A 24,398-nucleotide genomic window follows, 5' to 3' on the forward strand; every position below is an offset into this window, starting at 1 on the left:
CACTAGAAACAAGCCAAAGGTCCATCAAAGGGTGAATGGTACAATGTGTCATAGCCATATCATGGTGTACTACTAATAGTGACAAAGAATGAACTATTTTTTTTTAAAGAAAGAGTGAGAGAGACAGAGAGAGAGAGAATTTTAACATTTATTTTTTAGTTTTCGGCGGACACAACATCTTTGTTTGCATGTGGTGCTGAGGATCGAACCTGGGCCGCAGGCATGCCAGGCAAGCGCGCTACTGCTTGAGCCACATCCCCAGCCCAAGAATGAACTATTGATCCACAAACCAAAACCAATGAATCTTAAAATAATTATGCTGACTATTGATTTTCTAGCTACATGATCTGTCCTTTGAGAAACAGAGCAAAATATATGTACTGTATGATTAATAGGGAGTCTATATTTATATAAAATATAGAAAATGTAAATTAAACTATAGTGAAAGAAGAGATGAATAGTTTACTGAGAGTGTGTGGGGGGTGATAGAAGGAGCTAGAGGGGTAGAGAGCATGGGTATGCATGAACCTTGAGCAGCAAGAATATGTGCATTTGTCTTTATTATAGTGTTGGTTTCATGAATCTACACTTAAGTCAAAATAGCAATTATTCATTTTAAATACGTGCAGTCTGCCACATATCAGTTATCCTCAATAAGGGATAAATCAGGGGAGAATAATTAATTAGTCTATTAACAATTGAACATATATATCTCCATTTTCTTATTTTTCAGGATGGATTGCTATTCTGGGTGCCATCTGGTTGCTAATTTTAGCTGATATCCATGATTTTGAGATAATTCTACACAGAGTGGAATGGGCAACCCTTCTGTTCTTTGCTGCACTCTTCGTATTGATGGAGGTAAGACTTTTGTTATCTTTTATCTGCTTTTAAAATTTCATATTTTATTCAGTAAACGATGAAAGCCTAAGTCTATAAGTCTTTCTACATATTACTATGTAGAAAATTATGGAAAATTGTAATTGGATTATTTTAAGTTAACCAACTTTTACCTAAGCCATCTAAATGTTTTTGTTGAAATTATTAGGTTGCTATTGTTTTTTTTTTCTTTTCTTTTTTGTGTTTTGCACAACCTCTTTGTGGCTTGGAAACTACTTCTAATTTCATTTGCTATAAAGGAGAATGAACCTGAAGTGTTTAAGGAGGTGGAAATGCTGACTATATTGATTTGAACAGTACACATTGTGTAGGTATAGGTCTATAAAATCATCTCACCATTCCCCATAAAATATACAATTATTATATGTCAAGAAAAGTAGAATTTGCTCAAAATAGGGTTTGGAGAAAAATGACTTGTGACAAGAAGTTTACAGGGTAACATTACCTTGATAACCGAGTTCAGTTTGTGTTATATTTGAATACTTCTGTGTTGTAATGGAAAAGAGTGAACAATAGGTGTTGTTTTTATCTATATAATCTATCTATTTATTTTATTTTTTAGTAGTAGTTGGACACAATACCTTTATTTTATTTATTTACTTTTATGTGCTAAAGACCAAACCCAGGGCCTCGCACATGATAGACAAGTGCTCTATAGCTGAGCCATAACCCCATTGTTTCAGTTACAATTCTAATTGTAGAATTATTCACAACACATTTTAATCCTGAGATTATTTATGAACTTGTGTCTTCCTCAGACTCAAAGGTTGACTAACATAGAAAAATGCTACTCCGCAGGCAATTCCCTCTCAAACACTGCTTTTTTGCATTAAATTTAGCATATATTTATACTTTCATTTTCATTCAGTGAACATGAAAAATTATTTTCTAATTTTCCATGTAATTTATTTTTGTTTTATGGGTTATTTAAAAGTATATTTTAAAAGTTCCAAATCTTAGGGTTCATCTATGTTTCTTTCTGTTTTTGACTTTTGGTTTAATTCAGTTGTGGTCACAGGGCACACTTTGCATGGTTTCAATCCTTTCAAATTTTATTGAGACTTGTTGTGTGGTCACTATTGTGCTGGTCTGTTTTCTTCTGCTTGAAGAATATGTGTGTTCTACTATTGTGTGCTGGAATGTTCTATAAATGCCCCATATGTCATGCTTGTTAACATTTTTGCTGAAGTCTCCTATAGATTACTGATATTCTGGTAACTGTCCTAAAAGTGAGATATCATAGTCTCCAACTAGTATAGCTGAATTATATGTTCTTCCTTTTGTTCGGTGATAGACTTTTATAATTATTATATCATTTGAACTTTTGTCATTATCAAATATCCCTCTTTTTCTCTGGTAATAATGTTGTCTTAGTGTATTTTGTCTGATATTAATATAGCCATCTCCACTCATTTTTTATTACTCTTTGAATGGATTATCATTTTTAAAAAATCCAATCTGACAATTTCTCCCTTTTGATTGGGAAATGTGTACTCCATTTCATTTAATAAAACTATTGTTTTTGGGCTGGGACTGGGGTTCAGTGAATGCTCACCTGGCACATGTAAGGCACTGGATTTGCTTCTCAGCACCACATAAAAACAAAATAAAGGTATTGTGTCCACCTACAACTAAATCATACATTTTTTAAAAAAAGATATGAGAAGTCAATTAAAAAAATTATTGTTATTGTTGGGTTAATGTATGCTCTTTTGATATTTTCATTGTCTCATATATTTTTTTGTTCTGCTCTTTCTCCTTCATTTCTTTATTTTATGTGAATATTATCTTGTGTACTATTTTAATTCTTGTCTTTGTTTATTTTTTTAAAACTGTATATTTGAATTATTTTTTAACTGCTCTAGAGGTTAAGTTATACATCTTGATTTATTTTATATATATATATATATATATATATATATATATATATATATATATATATAACAAATATATCTATATTGGAATAATACTAACTTCTGGCAAAATACAGAAATCTTGCCCATATTTCCATTTTGTCCTCCTTCCTTTGTGCCATTATTGTTCCATGTCCTATCTTTATGTTATATGCCTAATGTGCAGTTTTGTCATTATTTTATGCAATGTATTTTAAGTCAATTAAGAGAAAATATATAATTTTATCTCCTATATATCTATCTATCCTCAATACTTACCTTCTCCAGAACTCTTTACTGCCTTATATGGATTTAAGCTGTTATATGGTGACACCCTGAGGGATTCTTTCAATATATCTGGTAAAGCGGGTCTGCTAGCTGCAAATTCTCTTTATTTATACACAAATGTCTTTATTTTGCTTTAATTGTCAAAGTGTTGTATTGCTTGATCTCTGCAGAATTCTTGGTCGTTTCCTTTAGGCAGTCCAAGCTATCATCCCACTGCCTGCATTCTCCATTTTTTCTTATGGGAAGACAGCTCTTAACAATATTGTTTATCCCTTGTGCATATCAAGTAACTTTTCTGTTGCTGCTTTTGAGGTGTCGTTTCATATTTCAGTAATTTGATTATGTTGCAGCAAGGAGTGGATCTCTTTGTGTTTATTCTGCTTGTCATTTTTTTCTTTTCAGCTTTTCAGATCTCTAATATTTTTAATCAAATGTGGATATTTGGATAGTCTTGGGTTATTAATTTTTTATTCATGTTTCCTTTCTTCCCTTAATTTTTTTCTTCTCTCTGAAGCTCTCATTATAAACAGGTTGATTTTCTAGATTGTATCCTATATTTTTTTAATATTTTATTTTTCTTCATTCTTTTTTCTCAGTGTTCTTCAGATTAGACACTTTCTATTGATCTATTTCATTTTGAGTAAGTCTTTTTACATCATCTCAAATCTGTTATTGGGAATCTCTTAGTAGTTTTTCATTTCATTCATATTTTTCAATCTTCAAGTGACCATTCTGTTCTCTTAAAAATAATCTTTATCCTTTTATGATAGTCTCTGTTTAATGCACTGCTGTTATTAGTTTTCAATTCTTTAGGCATGATTTAACTTAGTTCTATGAGCATATTCAAAATTTGTTTTGAAATTTTACTAAGTTCAATATCTGGGTCTCTCAATGACAGTTTCTACCCTAGAATATGGGTTACTATCTTCCTCCTTTTCATATATTGTAATTGTTGTCAAAAAACTAGAAATTTTAATCAGGTACTTTAGCAACTCTGGATGCTGATTAATCTTCCTGAAGGATTGTTGTTGATTCCATTTACATGAATCACTATGAAGTGCTTTTTGCTTCTAAACAATTGTTATTGTTGGGTTAATGTATGTTATATTTGTATGGCCACTGTAGGTTTTTTTATTTTTTAACTGTTTGTGCAATATATCTAACCTAACCTGATAGCAATGATCTCATATAGTTGAATTACATTTTTAAAAAACCCATTCACCAAATATCTTCTTTTTATTTGATATATTTATTCAATTTATGTTTGATATAAATACTGAGAAGGTGGTATTTATAGTCAACATTTTTCTATTTTTTAAAAATATTTTTTAGTTGTTGGTGGACCTTTATTTTATTTATTTTTATGTGGTGCTGAGAATCAAATTCAGTGTCTCACACATGCCAGGCAAGTGCTCGTATCACTGAGCCACAACCCCGGCCCAACATTTTTCTATTTTTTAAAAACGTTTATATTTATATATTTCCCTGATCTATTAAGGTGTTTGTTCATATCACACACAACTTTTAGGTTCCACTAATTCCCAGCTGATTTATTTTATTTTATTTATTTATTTCTTTTGTGGTGCTGGGGACTCTACCCAGGGTCTGTGCATGTAAGACAAGCATTCTACCAACTGAACTAGAGCCCAACTGATTTATTTTTAAGAGTTAATTTTGTTTTTATTTTTTTGAACAGTTTTTGGTTCACAGCAAAATGATGAGGGAGCTATGGAGATTTCCTGTGTGTTCCCAACCTCCTCACCTGCACAGATGCACAGCCTCTCCTGTTATCAATGTTCCCCACTATTTGGTACATTTCTCACAATTGAACCTACATGGATGTCATCACCCAAAGTCCATAGTTTATATTAGGATTTACTCTTGGCATTGTACATTCTGTGGTTTTAGACAAAGGCATAATGATACATATCCACTTGTGTTAAATTTATTCATCCACCTTCAACACCTAATAACTACTGATCTTTTTACCATATCCATAGTTTTGGGCCAAAATATCCTAGAATTGGAATTATATAGTCTGTAACTTTTTCACATTGTTTTCTTTCCTTTAACAATATGCATTTGAGTTTCCTCCATGTCTTCTCATGGTTGATAGCTCATTTCTTTTTAACATTGAGTCGTAGTCCATTGTTTGATGACCACAGTTCATTTATCCATTTACCTTTGGGGACTTCTTGGCTGCTTCCAAGTTTTGGCAATTATAAATAAAGCTGCTGTAAACCTCCTCATGCAAGTTTTTGTATGAATGTTAAGTTTTCAGTTCTTTTGAGTAAATATGAAGGACCACAATTAATGGATCATATGGTAAGAGTGTTTAATCTCTTCAAATGGCTATACCATTTAGCATTCCCACTAGCAATGAATGAGGAGAATTCTTGTTGCTGTACATCTTCACCAACATTATTGTTGTTAGTGTTATAGATTTGGGCCATTCTAATAGGTGTGGAGTGGTGTCTCATCATTTTAATTTTAATTTCCCTGATGACATGGTGTGGAGCATATTTTCTTTCCACATTTTAAAATTGATGCATTATAGTTGTATATAGTAGCGGGATTTTTTATTACATATTCATTCATGCACACAATATAACAACATAATTTTGCCAATACTATTTCCCAGTATATTTCCCCTCCCTCCTCTCTTCCCACTACCTGGCCCCTTTACTCTACTCTACTGATCTCTCTTTGATTTTCATGAGATCCTCCTTACCTTTCTTGTCCTTCTTCCTCTCTAGCTTCCACATATGAGAAAAGACATATAACCCTTGACCTTCTGAGTTTGACTTATTTTGCTCAACATAATGTTTTTAAGTCTGTTCATTTTCCTGCAAATGACATAATTTCATTTTTTTTAGGGCTGAATAAAACTCCATTGTGTATGTAGACCCCATTTTCTTTATCCATTCATCCACTGATGGACACCTAGGAGGGTTCCATAGTTTGGCTACTGTGTATTGTGCTGCTATAAATATGGGCATGCATGTATTACTATTGCATGATGGTTTAATTCTTCAGGATAAATACTATGGAGTGGTATAGTTGGATCATATGAAGGTTCCATTCTTAGTCTTTTGACGAACTTCCCCACTGATTTCCTTAGTGGTTGTACTCATTTACAATCCCACGAAACAGTGTAAAATTGTTCCTTTTTCTTGTGGAGCATCGTTTCATATGTCAATTTGTAATCTTTTTTTTTTTGATGATGTGTCAGTTAATCTTTGACTCATTTTAAAATCATATTTTTCACTTACTTATTGTTGAGACTTAAGATTTCTTTGCATATTTTGGATAAAAGATCAAAACAAAAAGAGTGCCTCTCCTCTTGATCAAAAACCTCTGAGGCACTACTCCAGAGGCAGGGACAGTGGTCTTCTCCCAGGATGACACCTCTGCTTTTTGTGCCAGGTAGTGGGTACAGGCTGTAGTCTCTGGTCTTCCTGACTTGTCTCTCTTGGCATAGAAACTTTGCCTTACAAGTGAGCAAGGGAAAGAGCGATCAGGGATCAGGGTCTTAGTATTCTTATCTGATGTTTCTAGATAGAACTTCTTCCCTATGAGTGGCAGCTGAGTGGAGCTAGAGATCTCTTGATTTCTTGAAAGGCTCTCTTCGAGTTAGGCTATACAACATAGAGAAATGCCGATGGCCTATATCTCCCAGAAACTTTGTAGTCCTTGCTATGAGCTAAGCCAAGGGAACCCTGCCTTCCTGGGCATGTTCACGAGTCTCAATCATTCTGAGCCTGTGGTGGGAGAAGAGGGAATGGGTTGTAGTGCCACTGACTTTCACTGTTTTTAACAATATTTAATTGATTTCTTTGAAGTTAATGTCTATTTACTTGCTGACTGTTCACCCTTAAGACAATTTTAGAGACTTTCATTTTCTTTCTCTCTCTCTCTTTCTTCCTTTTTTGCTGTGGGAATGAGGCTTTTTGTGTGACCACTTCAAAGTAAAGCTCCCCACATTTATTTTTTTCTAGTTTCTTTATTTTTTCCCTAAAATAAATGATTGTTTATTTCTAAAGCTAGTAATAATTCCAAAGCAATATGAATTACTTCAGCATCTGGGTGTTCCTTGAGGCACATTGCAAAGTTTCTCTCTAATATAAAAAAATGGTCCACAGCAAAGTCCATCCAATCAGCATCATTTTTAAAATTGATCTGGAATATTTGAGAAATACAATTGTTGTTTCTAGCATTTTTCTCCCTGTGTGTGGGTGTTCATATCCCTTATGTGGGTATTTTTTTTCCTAATGTTAATTTTACTTTTGTATTTCTTTAATCATAATACTTAGAGCATTCCCAAGCTAGTACAGTCATAAGCATACAATCTAGGAGCTGGTGGGATCTGCTGGGGCCAGGCTTGGGCATCCCTACTACCCAGCACCTACCACTGCCTCATGAAATTGCGGGTCTGAGAATAACAATGGTTCTTTGAGTAGAGCTATATGATATTTATCTTCTTAGATATTTAATTTATTTGTAGATCTTTTTAGAATTTGTAATCCTTTAATTTTTTAATGTGTGTCTTCTTTATAGCTCATTTTATGCCTTCCAATTGTCTCTTAATGTTTTTTTCTTTTATCTGTACAAATCTGAGTGATTAGAGGAACCATATGGGGGTGTATTGAGTTAGTCACCTTGACACTGGGAAAGGCCATTATGTCTCAGTTTCTTCTCATGATATTCATTACTATACTATAGCGACAAGAACTGGGCTGTTTCTGCATGGAAGCACTAAATCAAGACAATTTGTCTAGCTGTTTTCTTTAGTATCTTATTCCACAGAGCAGATACATATAGCATTGATTATATTCAACTTAATAAATCAGAATATAATTTTGTAAAATTTAGTTATATTGGATTTTAAAACAATTTTCTGGCAATTAAAGGGATACAATATGTGTTCCACCAGAAAAAGCAAAGATTTAATTTGGGCCTTAGATTAATGTCAACAAAACTAGCCCAGCAATGTTTCTGTTTTCTAATAATTAAAGAAAATTCTGAATAGATGTTGGTTTGGGTTTTAATTGAGAGAGGCAATTTTGGTGCTGAAACCAACAGGCAGGGTTTCCAACTTCAGCTAAGGGCACAACCTTGCCTTAGTTTCTAACCTCTTTATTTTGACCTGAGTCCTTGACAGAATATATTAGTCTGCTGTAATGGCTTACATCTTGACACCACATCATCAGTCTAGAAAACCAACAGGGAACTGAGCTTATTTCGGTTGTGGGGTTTCAAGGAGTTCAGTGATTCTTCCACTTGATAGTCTAAAGTGTGGCAGTTGAGGCTCCCATGAATCTGTGGTTCCCATGCTTACCTTCCCAGCGCAGTGCAGAGGGGCAGCCTGTCATTCATCCTGACAGGACCTCGACCCCAGGGTCCTAGCACCTGGGCAAGATGCTCTAGCTATCCCTTCTGAAGGAGAAGCACTCTTGGCCATTGTGGAATCCTAATGCTTTCAACTCTGATACTTCACTCCCGAGTACTCCTGTCCATTTTGTTCCCACTCACCCTTACAGAACAGGTCCTTGCTTTGCTTCTCCTTTTGGGGACCAGTCGAAGCATCATTATTCTCAACCAGACCTCACCACAGCTGGATGCACCTCTGGCATGCTGGCAAAGCGAATGGGTTGGAGCACTCCAGTGGGCAATCCCCAGGTCCAGGAATGGCTCTTCCCAATCAGGTGAACAGGCAATTGGAGCATAATATTTAGCATCAGAGAGATCTATGTTCAGATCTCAGCTTTGCCTCATCCTAGGCATGAAACGTTGGGCAAGTTGAACAAGTTACCTCGATACCTCCAAGTCTTAGTTTCCTTACCTTTACAATAGGTTTATCAATGCTAAACTTGAATGTTTCTTGTAAAGACCAGTTAGATTAGACAATTAATCCATGTTGAGTTCATAGCTGGGGTTTAAAAGATAGTTTCTCCTGTTACCACTTTCCATTAATGACTTTTATTTAAAACGTTTTTTTCCTTTCTTTAATAATTCTAATTAGTTACACATGACAGTAGAGTGCATTTTGACACTTCATACATAAATGAATTATAACTTCTCATTCTTCTGGTTGTACATGATGTAGAGTTACACCAGTCGTGTGATCATATATGTACATAGGGTAATAATGTCCTGTTGATTGTCCTATCTTTCCTACTCCCCTCCTTTCACTCCTCTCTTTCTAATCCAAAGTACTTCTATTCTTCCCTAGCCCCCCCTAATAATTTTTATTAATATTAAAAGCTTGATTTAACCTGTTCGCATTCAACCTATTTGCTGATATCCCAGATGAGGGTGAGGTGTTGTACACAAGGGCACAAATCTATCACACCCAGGTTTCCTGGCCCAGCCCGTCTCCGTTTCAGACTGGTTGGCCCTGAACCCCTTGTTTCATACTAACTGTTTGATACCTATCTTTGAACCCTTCCAGTGTTTGAGGATTTCCTGACCTCTTTCCTATCATTTTGGACCTGAATTCTCCAGAATACTCCTGGGACCTAATCCTTTTGTTTCATGTTGTCACAGGCCCTGAAACATGCCACCCTGAAGCATAGTCAGTCAGGGGTACTCTGTTTTTGAAAACAACTAGACACATTTGTTTCCATGAACTTATATTGCACTGACTTCTACCAAAACAGCAGATGGTGGTGTTTGCCTAATGGTGATTTTGTATTATTCTTATTCTTCCTACATTTGTTAGATGAGTTCATGTGAAAGGAAGAGCTGTCCTTTTCCTTTATTTATTTATTTGCTTGTTTATTTACATCAATAAGGGCTCATGGATTTTTATTTTATTCCACGTGTTCCAATAGTATCCTTAATTTTTTTTTTTTTTTCTCAAATTGTTCTGCTTTTGGCTATTGGGAGTAGCTTCAGTGTTCTTTTGGCTCCTGTGTCCTTTTGACACATTCCCATCAATTTTCAAGTATTTCCTCACTTTCTGATATTACCAAATATTCCTGATTTCATTTTGAATTTCATTTTCCTTTGGCCTAGAATCAACTGCTTCTCCAAAAAGCTCTCATTCCTTTTATTGGAAAATGGCACATAGAAGCCGAGATCTGGGTGTTGGGTGTGTGCGTGTTGTAACTTAGGTGTCACTGAACTCAGGCTTTCTTGGTAAGCATGGCTAGGCCTATATGTATGTATAAACTAACACCCCCGCCTTCCACATCCATGTCTGTATACAGGTTGAAAACTATGATATTGATGCCTTGGATCCCAATGTAATACCATGTGGCTTGTGTCTCACTCTCATTATTAAAATATATATTCACTTTTTGTTTAGTTCTAACATACATCTAAAGTAGTCACAGAACTACTAACCCATATGCCTGTGTGAGAAAGACTTAACTCCATCACAATATTTGTATACAGTTCTTTTTGTCTTTAGCCTTCCGGTAACCTGTCAAAATACTGTTTTCCAAAGTTATTTAAGTTAATTATTGTCTTCTCCATTCCCTTCCATATATTTTCTTATTCATTTGTAATGAAGTTTTGAGATGGAGGTATTTGAAATATTGCTATGGTTCTAAGAATCAATGTCATATAGAAATGTAAATGAAGAGAAGTGTCACTTCTTCCTCATGTCCCCTATCCTGTTCTCATTCTCCTATCTTTCTTGCTTTTCAGCTCCTCCTTGTAAGTATATAAAGAGATACTATATATATATGTATTTACATATGTAAAATTTATAAGTCTATAAATTCTTATTTTTTGTATTAATTTCTTTCTTATTTAAAGGGTAGTGGGGTATAAATAATCTTTCACATTTTGCTTTTTAAAAAAACTTAACAGTAAGTCTTGGAAGTCAGTTCACAGTAGTCTTCTTCCTCCCATGTATAGCTGTGTGGTATTCCATGCACTAAATGCGTTATAGTTTACCCAACCTCCCTCGTATACATGGAGGTATATAGGTTGTTTCCAATCTTTTATAATTACAGACAATGCTACAATGTGTGGTTGGAGGTCTATTTTCAGGGGGTATATTCCTGGATGTCAGACTGATGGGTCAAAAGGCCAGTGCCTGTTCTAATAAGTATTGCCAAACTTCCCTCCACAAGAGTTGTATTGCTTTATATTCTTGATGGCATTACTGAAAGTTTCTGTTTTCCTACAGAAATTGAATGTGATGTCTACTTTTTAATTTTGCCAGTTTTGTGAGAAATCAAATTTCAGTGTTGTCTTAGTTTGTATTTCTTTAAAGATGAGTGTTGTTGGAGCATCTTTTTTTTTCATGTTTGAGGATAGTTTTATATATTTTTGATTAATTATGCATTCATGTCAATTTGCCATTTTCCTGTTGAGTTTTTGTGGCACTGTTTTAAAGAGTTCTTCATTTATTAAGAATACTAGCTCTTTGGTTGTGATATGTGCTGCAATTATTTTCTTCTTTTGTCAATGGTTTTGTGACTTTGTGTGGTGTGTGATTATTTTTGGTCAAGATAATTTGAAACTTTTTTATGTACCATACTTATTAATTATGCCTCTGGGTTTTTAGTTGTATTTAGAAAGACCATACATATACTGAGGATAAAGGCCATACATATATCAAGAGTATCATTCCTTTGTTGCATGTCTTTTATTTCTTTTCTGGGATTTCTGACTCATTTAATTAATTAAATTCTTTTATTCTCTCAGTTGTTTTGATATCTTTATTTGATGACCCTTTTTATATTTTCATTTATGTCTGCTGTCCCTTGGGCATCTTATAAATTTATTCTTCATTTCTGAGAAAACCTTGCAATTTAATTCATTCCTGAGCTCAATCAACATTGGAATTTCTAACTTTTAAGATGAGTTTTATGTTTTTTTTTAAATGATTGCTTGAGTATATTTCCTTCATTTCAAAGTGTGGGCTTACATTTTTCTTCATAGCTGTAGAAATTTCCTCAGCCAATAGGTGTGAAATTTCACTTCCAGATTATTTTTGCACTAGCTTTATATGTCTGACTTCCCTTTTCTCCCGTTAATGCCATTGGTCTTGCTTGTTTTTAAAGTATTCCTGCTCAGTGGCACCCTCTTCTGTCAGCAGAATCTTTCACCCCAATTTGACTTCCTTTTCTTCCATTCAGTCGTCAAAGGGTTGCATGTTCCCAAACTGCACATTCTTCCCCCAAAGCTGCATATTCCCATTGGGCTTATTCCGTGTTTTTGCCCATAAAATGGCACATGCCTCACTGGTGGCCCTTCTCTTAGTCCCTTCTGACTGTCCTTCCTGCTGGCCCTGGCTGCCTCTGTCTTCCCTTAGGTTTGCCTGCTTTTATTTACTATAAAATTTTGTGCTGGCTAAAGTGGGATAATAGTGTGAGAAAGCAGGCTGGGATTTAGTGATATTTTCTCTTTGGTGACAGGTATTTTGTATCTTTTGATGTTCTCTATCTTCAAGTTATGTGGAAGGCATGTGTCTTAGTGCATTTTCTGTTGCTATAACAGGATGCCACAGACTTGTTAATTTATTATGAACAGAAGCTCATTTGGCTCATGGTTCTGGAGGCTGGGAAATCCAAGCACACCTGGTCAGCATCTGGTGAGGGCCTCCTTGCTGCATCATAACATGGCGAAGGGCATTGCATAGTGAAAAGAGCACACGACAGAGGGCAGTAGGGACCTAACTCACTTGTGTAAGCGACACACACTACCTTGACAATGGCATCTGTCCATCCCTGAGGTGGAGCTGTCCTGATGGAAACACCTCCCATCAGGCCTCACCTGCTAACCCTGTTGCCTTGGGGGTTATGCTTCCACCACATGAATTTTGGAGGATAAATCAAACCATAACAGTGTAGTTTTGTGCAGATTTCAGTTTTCCCTTCTCCTTCTTCTTCTTTTTTTTTTTCTTACTGGGAGAAACTTTGGGAGAGAAGTAGTTATACCATTGCCATTTCCCTCAGTTTTCATGTTGTTCATTTCTGAAAGGAAACACCGTATGTCAATCAGCGAACACTATGCTGCAGTGTTGAGGTGGTGACTGGCCAGATCCATGGATGTTCTGCATAGGCTGATGCAGGTGGTGAGGGTGCTCTGAGTGTGAGGAGTCAAGAGTCGGGTTCTTGGCCTTGTCCTTCTACCTTGCAACTTGTTCTTAGTCTGTGCTGGAGTGCTGCTGGGGATGGTGAGTGGAGGGTATTAGCAGTAAAAGGGACTTGCAAATCATATTTACCAAGCACTTGTGCTCAGCAAGGTGCTGCGCTGAGTGCTTCTTGAATTAACCCTTGTCTCTGCCCCACATCAGGCCCATCCTCTGAGTTTTCCTGGGTAGGACTGTGTTCTGCCTTCTTCTTTGGAAGCTGAGGTTTGCAGCACCTCCCATTTCAGCTTGTTTTTTCCTCAATGACCTCCACAGTAGAGTTCCCTGAAATTGCCCTTTTTCTGGTAGGGATGCATCCCAGATGCCACACCACATTTCCTCCATTGTTCAAATCACATCCAAAGCATCTCTTCTGGTTCAGCTTCCCAAGTTTTTATATCTTAGTATAGTTGGGGGGTCCCTCCTGTATCTGAAAGACCATGCCTTGACTAGAGGGCAGGGTCTCTGCCTCCCCTACCTGAATCTGCAGCACAGAGTCCTATGCTTGGTTTCTTGGGGGCTCAGTCTAGGGAGATATTAAAGGAGTGATTTTAAGAATTCTTAACAGGCCTGGTGAGCCAGAATCACTTCCCTGACAGGAAGTATCCACAAGGGTCCAAAGTCTAAGAGAAATTTGAACCTGAGTTGTGACATGGATTCATACTGAAGCTGAATAACAGGAAAGTTTAAATATATCTGGATGTATCATGTTAAATTTAATGTTTTATTGTCAAATAGCAAACTGCATTTATCTTTTTTAAAAAATGCCCTTGTTCAAGGTTGAGACCAATTTCTTGCATATGGAAGAATTGCTCTGCTAGATGTTATTCTAATGGGGGGGGGGGAAGAAAAGTGGTTTACAAGTATTGTCACATGAAATATTCATTAAAAAATCCTCCTAGAATGAGAAGACACATTCTTATATGTAAGAAATGCTCTGCAAATATTAAAAATTAATATCTAAGCATCAGAGAGTGGGCCAGTGTAATGCAAGTACAAATAGCTTTTTCCAGAGTTTTAAACTCAGAACCTGGGACTTCCATACCTCTGAACCATCACAAAGATTCTAAGGGACACTCTCCATCTCTGTTATACCCCCTTGAACTGGCTCCTGGAGGGGCATGGGTGTAAGGGGAGGTGGGAGGGAAGTGCAGCTGAGCTCTTGGGGGGAATCTCAAGATTCTCCAGCAATTCTCTTCTCACTAATAGAAATTGCCTCTTGGGGAGTAGGTTAAGATTAGAAATTACTTAAATCTTCATTTCAGTCTCCCTGTAGACACTTTCTGAGCCAGGTTCCTTCATAACCAGATATGGGCATAGTGGGAGTTCTGCAGGGAAATCTGTGAGTCCTGCAAGTATCATTCAGGGAGTAAAAGAGGGCTAACAGTGCCAAGAGAGGAAGGAAGTGGCTGGCTACCGGAAGGCACCTCCATACCAGGCATCAGAGGGCACAACAGCAGTTCTGTGGTCCCCTGTATCAATAGTGAGAAAACGGCCCGATTATTGAGGTTTGAGATTCATGCAGAAGGAAGCCTTCACCACTTTCCACTTTTTCCACCACATCACTGGGTGCCCAGTGACCTGCCGCCACTCTCTGGGCATCTGCCTGGCTGGAGTGGTCCTCCATTCCTCTCCTTCATCTTCCTTTCTTACTGAGGGACCACCAAGGGACCCCCTGGGTGGTGGCCCCACTGCCAGAGGTGCCTCTGCAGTTCCCCAGAAGGCCTGTGTGGGCAATGCCTTCTCTGAGGGCCATCACCTGTGAGTGGATTCTGATTGCATATCTCCAAGTGCTCTGCCCCCAGGTGGGGCCCTGGGTGTTTCCTCACCCCAAGGGAGCTAGAGAGGGAGAGCAGAACCTGCAGGAGTCTGCATGGGGAGGGGCTTGACCTTCTAGCTGCTGTTGCGTGCCACTGTTCAGCTGGGGGCCTCCACACAGTGTCTCCCATGTGGATGTCAGCCTGTCCTGGGGATGGGGAATCTCACTTTTTCTCATCCAGCTTTGTCTGGTGGTCTTATCTCAGTCCAAATTCCTTCCTGGACTTGCAGGTGGTATGGTTGTTGCCTGTTCTGGTAGAACTGGTTCAGAGCACTGAGGTGGTGTTGTTTTGATAGATACAGGTCATTCTCACATCTAGGCTGTGGTGTGTTAACAGGGTGGAAGATACAAACTTTTGCAAATGGCCACACATACAGCTTCTGCTGCCTTCAAGTACAAAGAGAAAGAACACCAGAATGGAATAGTAAGATGGTGAGAAGTAACAGTGATGTCCTTATAAGAAGTTATCTAAATTAAATGTACTCTTAAAAAGAAGCAACAATTTCTCAGGGGGACCAAGGAATCATCATAATTGTTGAGTAGATGCAATTGGTAATAAATGAAAGAAACTCCTAGGTGTCCAATGGATGGGTGTTAATTCCAGATATGACTGGATCAACGGTTCAGAGAATGTTGTCAGAACTGGGGAACTTTCTCCTCCTTCCCTCCTAACACCTGGGCTTTGCTCAGCTTTATTTCTAGATAGGCTTTTCCTAAGATAGTGTGGAATAACTGAGTTCACAGTCTCCTGCAGAGACTGTCTCCCAGCACTATGTCCACCCCCAACCTCCTGATACTCCATCCCCAGGGAGGGGGCAGCTTGGTTGGGAAGAGGTGACCCTGGGTGTACAACCCACAGGGAGAGAGGATGACTTCTTTTGTCTCTGTGTGTGTATGTGCGCGTGCGTGTGTGTGTGTGTGTACATGCGTGTGTGTGCATGCCCACGAGCACTATACCGAGAAACATTCTCACTTTATTTCTCACAACCATTCAAGGATTCTGAGTCCAATGTGTGGCCAGGTTGAGGTCTCCACCATAGAATATTGGCTCATGCCTTGGATGGGGGTGCCCTTGCCAGCCTTCATGTGAAGAGTCATGTCCCCAGGGTTTTCCTACTTGAAGTCCCTCTGTCTCCGCCTGGGTATTTCACAGGAGCTATGGTTTATGTGGGGGTAAGACTCCCCACAGATGGATAGCAACTGCCAGGAGAGGGCACCTGTATGCCCTGGAAACTCCAGGCTTGGTATGTACCAGAAAGGTTGGGGATGCAAGATTTACTGGAACATTGACAGTGTCATCAATTCGTTTCTTCTTAAATTAACTGAAACAGCTAAGGTACTAAGTTTCTTCAAATTCATCCATTTATGCTTTAAATTTGAGAAAAAGAAAAGCACTCAAAATATAAATTTAGTCAATTGACAATTATGGTCTGAGTAAGTTCCATTTAAACATCATGTTCCAAGCATGATAATTTGTTGAGTAAATCAAATCATTGATACATTTTAATGTTCCTAAAATTATGAAATCATATATGCTTCATAAGAAGAAAGCATTTCATATATTTTAATTTTCCTCAGGTGTTCCCTCTTTGTTAAAAAACAGAATAAAAGAGAAAAGAATGGTTTTTCTTTCATGACTTCAAAATTTGCTAATATTATATGCCTGGAAAAAAAAATCAGTGGGGTTTTCATCTTTTCTGTACCATAGTTCTGTGACTTGTGTAGCAAGATCTATGTTTGGTCTCATAGGATCATAGACTTTCCATCAGAGGGAACGTTAGGGATCATTTAATCAAATCCTTTCATTTTTATAAATCAAGCTTGAAGGAGTGGAGCAGTCCCTCCTGGGAAATCCGTGGCTCACTGGGCAGAACTTGCTGAGAGCCTTGTGTCCCCAGCCCTACAGAGTGCCCTTGATACCCCAGGCAGGCCGACCCACATGGCTCTGTCCTGCTACTCCTTTCATATCATCATTCACATGACCCTACAGAAGGGGTTTGCAGCTTCTCTTCAGGGTTGCTTACCCAGTGAGCTGTCCTGTGCCATGTCAGCCTCATCCAGGAGGGTCCAGCCACTGGGGTGGGGGACTCTTGCCCAGGCATTTTGTGGTCTCCTCTTCCTTAATCGCTAACTCTGATGCCCTCTCTCATCTGGGAGCTGTTTCACAGATTCATCCCTGTGCTCCCTGCTTCTGTAGGTCTTCCTCTTCCCTTCTCCTCTTGACTGAATGCAGGGTTGAGTTCTACCTGCATGAATAGGAGTGGATTTGTTGCTCCTTAGCTTCCAGTTCCCTCATATGGCAATGACAGCAGAGGGATTTGTCATCATCCTGGAATTGAAGACTTGGAGCTCAATTCCAGCGGACCTGCTAAAAGATTCTAAAAAGCCCCAATCCTACAAAGCAGTGGCTGTCAGTTCTGCTAGCAAGATATGTGCCAAACTTGTGTGTGTCACTCATGGACTGCCTCCACCTGTTACAGTTCTCCACCCAGTAAATAGTGAAAGTTTTGAAACTTATTTAATTTCTTAGAAATATTAATTTTATTTTTTCCACTTATGATTTCTTTATGTTCTCAATCATGGATTTGCAAATAGAATTAAGTGTGACTACAATTTGGTATAGACATGTTGACAGTGTCGCATAAATATCAGAGAGAGAAAGAGAGATTCTCCAAAGAGCAATGACACTTATTAGGTAATAGCAGGACATTGCAATGGGAATATGCATGTCATAGTAAACTGGGGGCGTATTCAAAGAGATTGAGTTGAGGGGAAGTTTTTAAAAAGGCAATAAGGAGGAGGATTACATAAGTTATTTTGAAATAATAATTTTTGGCCACTAGGGTGATGCCAGTCTGAGGTTGAACATGTTCCCACAGGTCCTTGAGGAAAGGCTTTTGTTTAAGGTTATAGTTTTAACAGCATCTTTTATGATAGTTATTCTCAGGCAATTGTGGAGGAGAACCTTTCCTTCAAAACCCCCAGGCTTGCTTTCTTTATTTTGTTAGAGTTAACACAGGCAGCTCCATTTGGATTCTTATAATTTACAAGATAACTAGGCAGTCCAGATTGTGAATTCATGCTCCAAATATGGATTTCTTTAGTATTTTGTTAAATTATGAGATATGACTTTTTATAAAAATAATTTATTGTCCATTTTTATTTGTATAATTTTAAGACAATTATGATAATGGCAATAGGAAAAATGCAACTTTTATAACCTCCTGAGATGATTACTTGATATTTTTTTGGATATCAGGTTTTCATTCATTTTTTTTGTCTCAATTATATGCAGTTGCATATTTTGTTTTTTGAGTGGCATGCATGGAGCATGTTAAAATTACAGTAAAACAAGACAGATGCTTTCTGATTGCTTCATCTTTGTTTGTAGTTTCTTCTTTCTGGGAGGCATCTTAGCCTGGGTCTTAAGCACTGGGTGACTGTTTTAAATTTTTTTCTGGGTAGGGTCTCAGCAGAAGAGAAATTATGTGCTCAAAGTTTGAGGTTTGGGGAAAGAAGGGGTGCATTGAGCTATCCAGAAGGTAACAACAGAAGCCATTACCACAGAGGCCATGACTTCATGGGCTTGATGGGGTGGAGAAGGCAGGAGTTGTCCTTCAGTGAGGGCCACCCAGCTCTGTGTTGCAGGAGGATATTGTCCTGATAACCTGCAGCCTGGCTAGGAAACAGCCGGGGGATCAAACATCCTGACCTTGTTCTTCCCACCTATGAAGTCCTGTCTTTACCTCCCATTGGTCAGGCTTATCAGGATTCCAGGAGACAGGAGCAGAACAGGGGAAAAAGACAGGGATCAGTACTAAGTGGGCACGCAGCAAGGCTAGGGTGCAGGACTAAGGGGCAAGTGCAGGATGGGACATCCCAGTACATTCCTCCACTTGTGCCTGTTAGAATTTATTTTATCCTTTGTCCCGGAGAAAATCATTTATCCCCTACATAAGAGTCACACAGTATTCTGTCAGCAAATGTGTGATTTGGGATTATGTTGATTCTGTTACATTTGAACTCTAAAATATCAGTTATCCCAATTGTCTTTGTTCATTTTCTGATGCTATAACAAAATATCTGAGACCAAGTAATTTATGAAGAATAAAGATTTATTTGGTTCTAGAGACTGGGGAGTCCAAGAGCATGGCACTAGCCTATCTTGCTGTATCATAACATAACTAGGCATCACATGGCAAGACAGAGCAAGTGAGCTAGCTCAGGAACTGAATTCATTATTCCATCTTATAAGGCCACTCTTGGCACCATGAGGGACCTATCCTCATGACTTTACCTAATCCTCATTATCTTCCAAAGCCCCACTTCCAGATACCATCAACATATGAATTTGGATCTTAAAGTTTCCAACACATGAACTTTTGGAGGATGCATTCAAACCATAGTACCACTGCTGTTCATCTATGGCAACGGGGGAATAAAGAAGGCAGGGGAGAAGCAACACAATACTATGAACCATGGTTTCTTTTCTGGTATTTGCATTTAGTGCTATAAAATTCTCTCTCAGTTATGTTTCAGTTCCTATATTTTGATACATTGTATTTTCATTAACTTTTTGTTGTATGCATTTTAAAGTTCACTTTGAGACTTCTTCATTGACCCATGGATTATAAATTGTGTTTCCATGTACTTATAGATTTTTCTTTTTTAAAAAATTGTTTTCTATTGTTTTTTTTTTTCAAAATTACTTTTGGCTTTATTCCATTTTCATTAAAGAACATACTTGATAATGATTTCAATTCCTTTTTTCTTTCTCTTCTTTTTGGTAGCAGGAATTGAACCCAGGGTTGATTAACCACTCAGCGACATCCCCAGACCTTCTTTTCTATTTTTATTGGAAACAGGATCTCACTGAGTTGCTTAGGACCGTGCTAAATTGCTGAGGCTGGGTTTAAACTCACAATCCTCCTGCCTCAGCCTCCAGAGCTTCTGGGATTAAAGCATGTGCCACCGTGCCCGGCTATGATTTCAATTCTTTTACATTTGTTGAGGTTTGTTTTATGACTCAGAATATGGTCCATCTTAGTAAATCTTTCATGAGAACTTGGAAAAAAGTGCATTCTGTTGTTGGGTGGAAAGTTTTACCTATGCAAGTTAAATTCTGTTCAGTATTGGTTAGTTCTTCTGTAACTTCAATAATTTTCTATCGAGTTCTTCTCTTATTTACTGATATGGAGTTGTTGAAGTTTCCACTTATAATCATGAATTTGTTTATATTTTCTTCCATCTCTGCCAGTTTTTAACCCTGCATGTATTTTGTTGCTCTATGGTTTGGTGCATACACCTTTAGGATTGTTATGTCTTCCTGGCAAATTGACCTGTTTATCATTATTATGACCTGTTTATAATTATCTTCTTTGTCTCTAATAATTTTCTTTGCTTTGAGTCAACTTCATTGATATTAATAGTTACTCCTGTTTAATTTGTTTTTGCATGTGTGTTTTTTTTTCTATCATTTTACTTTCAAACTACCTAAGTCTTTGAACTCAAAGTGAGTTTCTTGTGAACACCATGTAGTTGGGTTATTTTTTTTTCAACCTACTCTGTCAATCTCTGTATTTTGATTGATATACTTAGATAATTTAAGATAATTATTGATATGTTAATGCTTAAACCTTCCATTTTAATTATGTATTTTATAATAGTTTCTTTGTTTTCTAGTACCTTTGTTTCTCTTCCTGATGTTCCAGATGCTAGTTGAAGATTTTTCTTTTAGGATTATATTTTGATTTATTTATAGTATTTTTGAGTGTATCTCTTTGTATAGATTTTTGAGTGGTGGCTCAAAGTATAGACTTTAGGTATGTGACTTATTAGAGCTCATTTAGCACTTTGAGTGAAGTATGGAAATTTCTCTTCCATTGAGATCTACTCTTGAGTTTCAGATGGTATTATAATTTTTCTTTCAATCATCAAATACAATTTGAAACACTCATGAAAAAAGGAATGGCCACATGAATTCTATTGATCTGTCCTCAAGTTCACTGATTCTTTCCTCTGGTATCTCTACTATTGAATGCAAACCAAGAAGTTTTTTTTTTTTTTTTTTGTATTCTCTAGATATATAATATCCATCTTTTTAGATAACCTCACATCTCATTCACCTCAGTGGTGGCATCTGCTGATTGTCTTTTCCCATCCAAGTTGCGATTTTCTTGGTTTCTGATTTGACAGGTGATTTTTCTTATTGTATCCTGGCTATTTTTTTCTCTATTATTTGAGGCTATTCTGAGTCAGAATATTTAAATATTTTATTTCATCAGACAGTCACCCTATTTAAATCTAGCATACAGGTTATGGACTACTTCTGTGGTCTGTGGTTCAAATGATGGTTTGATTTTCAGAGACCTTTCGGTGATGTTTTGGTTTGTTTGATTTATCAATTGCTTCTTGAGAGGCAGAAGAGATTTCTTCAGACAAGATTTCACAGGTGCCTCCATATATAGAAGGCAGTCTTAGGTCTGCCTGAGGAAAGAGATTTTGATGGCTGGTTGTTTGTTGTAACAGAATCCTCCTTGTTAAGGGGTCCTCAAAACACTTCTTGAGCCACACACTCTGGCAAGATACCCCACAAGTGCTTCACATCTGCCCTTGACAAGACTTGACAGAGTCAGGGTGCCTCAAACTGGGTGTCAAAGAAGTCTAAGACTCCAAATATGTGTTGTGGTTGGATTCTCTTCCATTTCTGTTCACTGGCCAGGCATCCCTCAGGGAGAGGAGTACTCCTTGCCATTTTGTTGACAGAGCTCCTGTTGACCTTCCTTGTTGGGAAGGCAGGCACCATCACCTGGTGCTGTTCCATCCAGGGGAGGTACAAGCCATCCTAGCTGCCTTTGCTTGCTCAGTTGCAGGCTGGTTGGGAAATTCTGGTTTGGGGGATGAAAGAAATCCTGCATTTGTACTCTTCACCCTGTCCTGGGGTTCCAAAGCAGAACTTGGTCTTCTCTTGCCCTTTTCAGAGTTCTCCTTAAGCTGCACTCTGCCTCTTACTGCTTCCAGAGTTGATAGTTGTGTTTGGCAGGGAGATGAGGAGAGAAAAGGATCTGTGCTGTTTGATCTGGATTAGAGCTCCCCTGAAATTGTCTCTGTGAGCTTCTTTTTCCTCTCTGTCATTTTGTTTATAGTTTATTTGTTATAAAGAGGATCACTAGATGTAACTTAAAAATATTCATTATTGATTGATTATTTTTTTAAAATACACAACAACAGTGGAATGCATTACAATCCTTCTTACACATATAGAGCACAATTTTTCCTATTTCTGTATATAAAGTATGTTCATGTCAATTTATACCATTATACATGTACTTTTTCTGCATTACAATTCTTAAGACACATATAGACCACCATTTTTCATATCTCTGTTTGTATATAAGGTATGTTGATACCCAATTCAAATATTCATACATGTACTTTGTATAATGATGACCATCACATTCCACCATCCTTACTAATCCCCTTCCCCCCTCCCTTTCCCTCCTACCCCTCTTCCCTATCTAAAATTAATCTAATCCTCCCATGTTCTCCCTCCCTACCCCACTATGAGTCACCCCGCCCTTGTATCAGAGAAAACATTCGGCATTTGTTTTTTTGGGATTGGCTGACTTCATTTAACATTATCTTCTCCAATGCCATCCATTTACCTGCAAATGCCATGATTTTATTTTTTTTAATGCTGAATAATATTCCATTGTGTATAAATGTCACATTTTTTTTATCCATTCATCCACTGAAGGACATCTAGGTTGGCTCCACAGTTTAGCTATTGTGAAAATAATCATTCTTATGCTTTATATACTGTATTTCTTTGCTATTTCTTCTTCCTATTGACTGATGTAGGATACTGTTAAGATTTCTTTGCATTTCATTATCTTGAAGTTATAGACAATATTTGTATCTCTTAGTTCTTAGCTTCAAAACTGACATAAACATTTTTATACCAATCTTTATCCAGAAGTCCTAAGAATAAGACAAGCATCGCCAGTTGTCTTAAGGTTCTGCTAGAGATTAAGTAGATTTATTGGCTTTTCAGCAGGCTTTTGGTTTGAGAACCCTGAGTGAGACACTGCTTCCTTTTTTGCCCTGTGATATTGAGAAGTTAGCCCTCAAGTGCCACTTCAATCTTTTGGGGAACAATTTTGAACAGCATACGTCCTTCTGTTCTGCCACAAGCACCATTCATTTTCTTAGCATCTTTGGCAAGAGCAAATAGCATTTGGTGTTTTTGACAGTGGCATATTGTCCTTGTTCCACTTGGGACAAAATCCAGAGCCTCAACTATGATTATAAGCCACGAATGCACTGGCTGCAGCTTCTACTTACTCCTGTTTCCTACCACATGTCCCCTGGCTCACGGGTCCCCAGACACAGTGGCCTCCTTGCTCAGTGCATTTGTACTTGTCACTTCTACCTGGGATGCTCTTCCCCAGCATGCTGGCAACTGTCCACACCTCCAAGTGTCTGCTCAGATGTCCACAGTCAGGGAGGTCTCCCCTGGACCTGTAGAAGGACCTCTGTTATCTCTCGCTAGCTCATTATTGGCTTTCTTTTTCTTCCTACAGATTAATGTTTATTCTGCATCGTAACAATGCTGTAGTACAGGTGTGTGTGTGTGTGTGTGTGTGTGTATACGTGTGCATATATATGCAAGTATCTAAATTGTGTCTGTTTTGTTTGTTTCCCTTCACCAGAATATAAACTTGAAGAAATTAGCAAACATGTCTCTCTTGCCACTGTTCAATCCCCAGTACTCCTAACCATGCCTGCCACGTAGTGAACACCCAATAAATATTTGCCAAACAAATAATGGGATGAATGAGACTGAGCAGTGTGGGATGGAGGCTTGCTAGGATTACATATTTATAAAATGTGTATGTTTAGAAAGCAAACTATGTGTCCAGAGGTAGAGCCGTCATTCATAATAATTTTCACAGATTCTATGTAGAGTGGGTCTCAGGTGGATTCATGGAAGAAAGCTTCTTGTGAGGATATTTTTTGTCAGAACCTTGAACCGAGAATAAAGAGAAAAAATAATTTTGCTATCTCTTGGCAGTGCTAGAAAGCTTTGGAAATTTCTGGTTCTTCTCTAAGTGCTGGATTCTGTGCACAGGCAGATCCATGCTTTCTGTTCATTGCCTCCCTTGTGTGTCTGGGAAGTTTGGAAAGGTTTCCTCTGGGTCTGGATTTATTTGTGTCTCTGTCAGTGGGACATCTTTGGCTGTGCCCAGGCTCTGTCATTGAAAACAATAATAAGTGCTAATAATAGGAAGGATAAAGGCTCTAATTTGAGGTTTGCATGTAATAATTTCATGTTAATACTTCATAACTCATGCCAAATTCCAAGCCAGTCTCTGCTTCAGCCTTCCAACTTCTCCTTGGCTATCTATTA

General features: G+C 37.7%; 1 protein-coding gene across 1 annotated transcript in view; it reads left to right on the forward strand.

Annotated features, from left to right (window-relative positions):
* The window catches only part of Oca2 (OCA2 melanosomal transmembrane protein), a 336,227-nt gene that overhangs the window by 175,447 nt on the left and 136,382 nt on the right, over positions 1-24,398 (forward strand). Inside the window, exon 18 of the mRNA XM_027925820.2 lies at positions 734-861. Coding sequence (XP_027781621.2) covers positions 734-861 — 128 coding nt within the window. The remainder of the gene's footprint in view (positions 1-733; positions 862-24,398) is intronic.

The sequence above is a fragment of the Marmota flaviventris genome, chromosome 2 (genome assembly GCF_047511675.1).
Source record: "Marmota flaviventris isolate mMarFla1 chromosome 2, mMarFla1.hap1, whole genome shotgun sequence".
Lineage (NCBI taxonomy): Eukaryota > Metazoa > Chordata > Mammalia > Rodentia > Sciuridae > Marmota > Marmota flaviventris.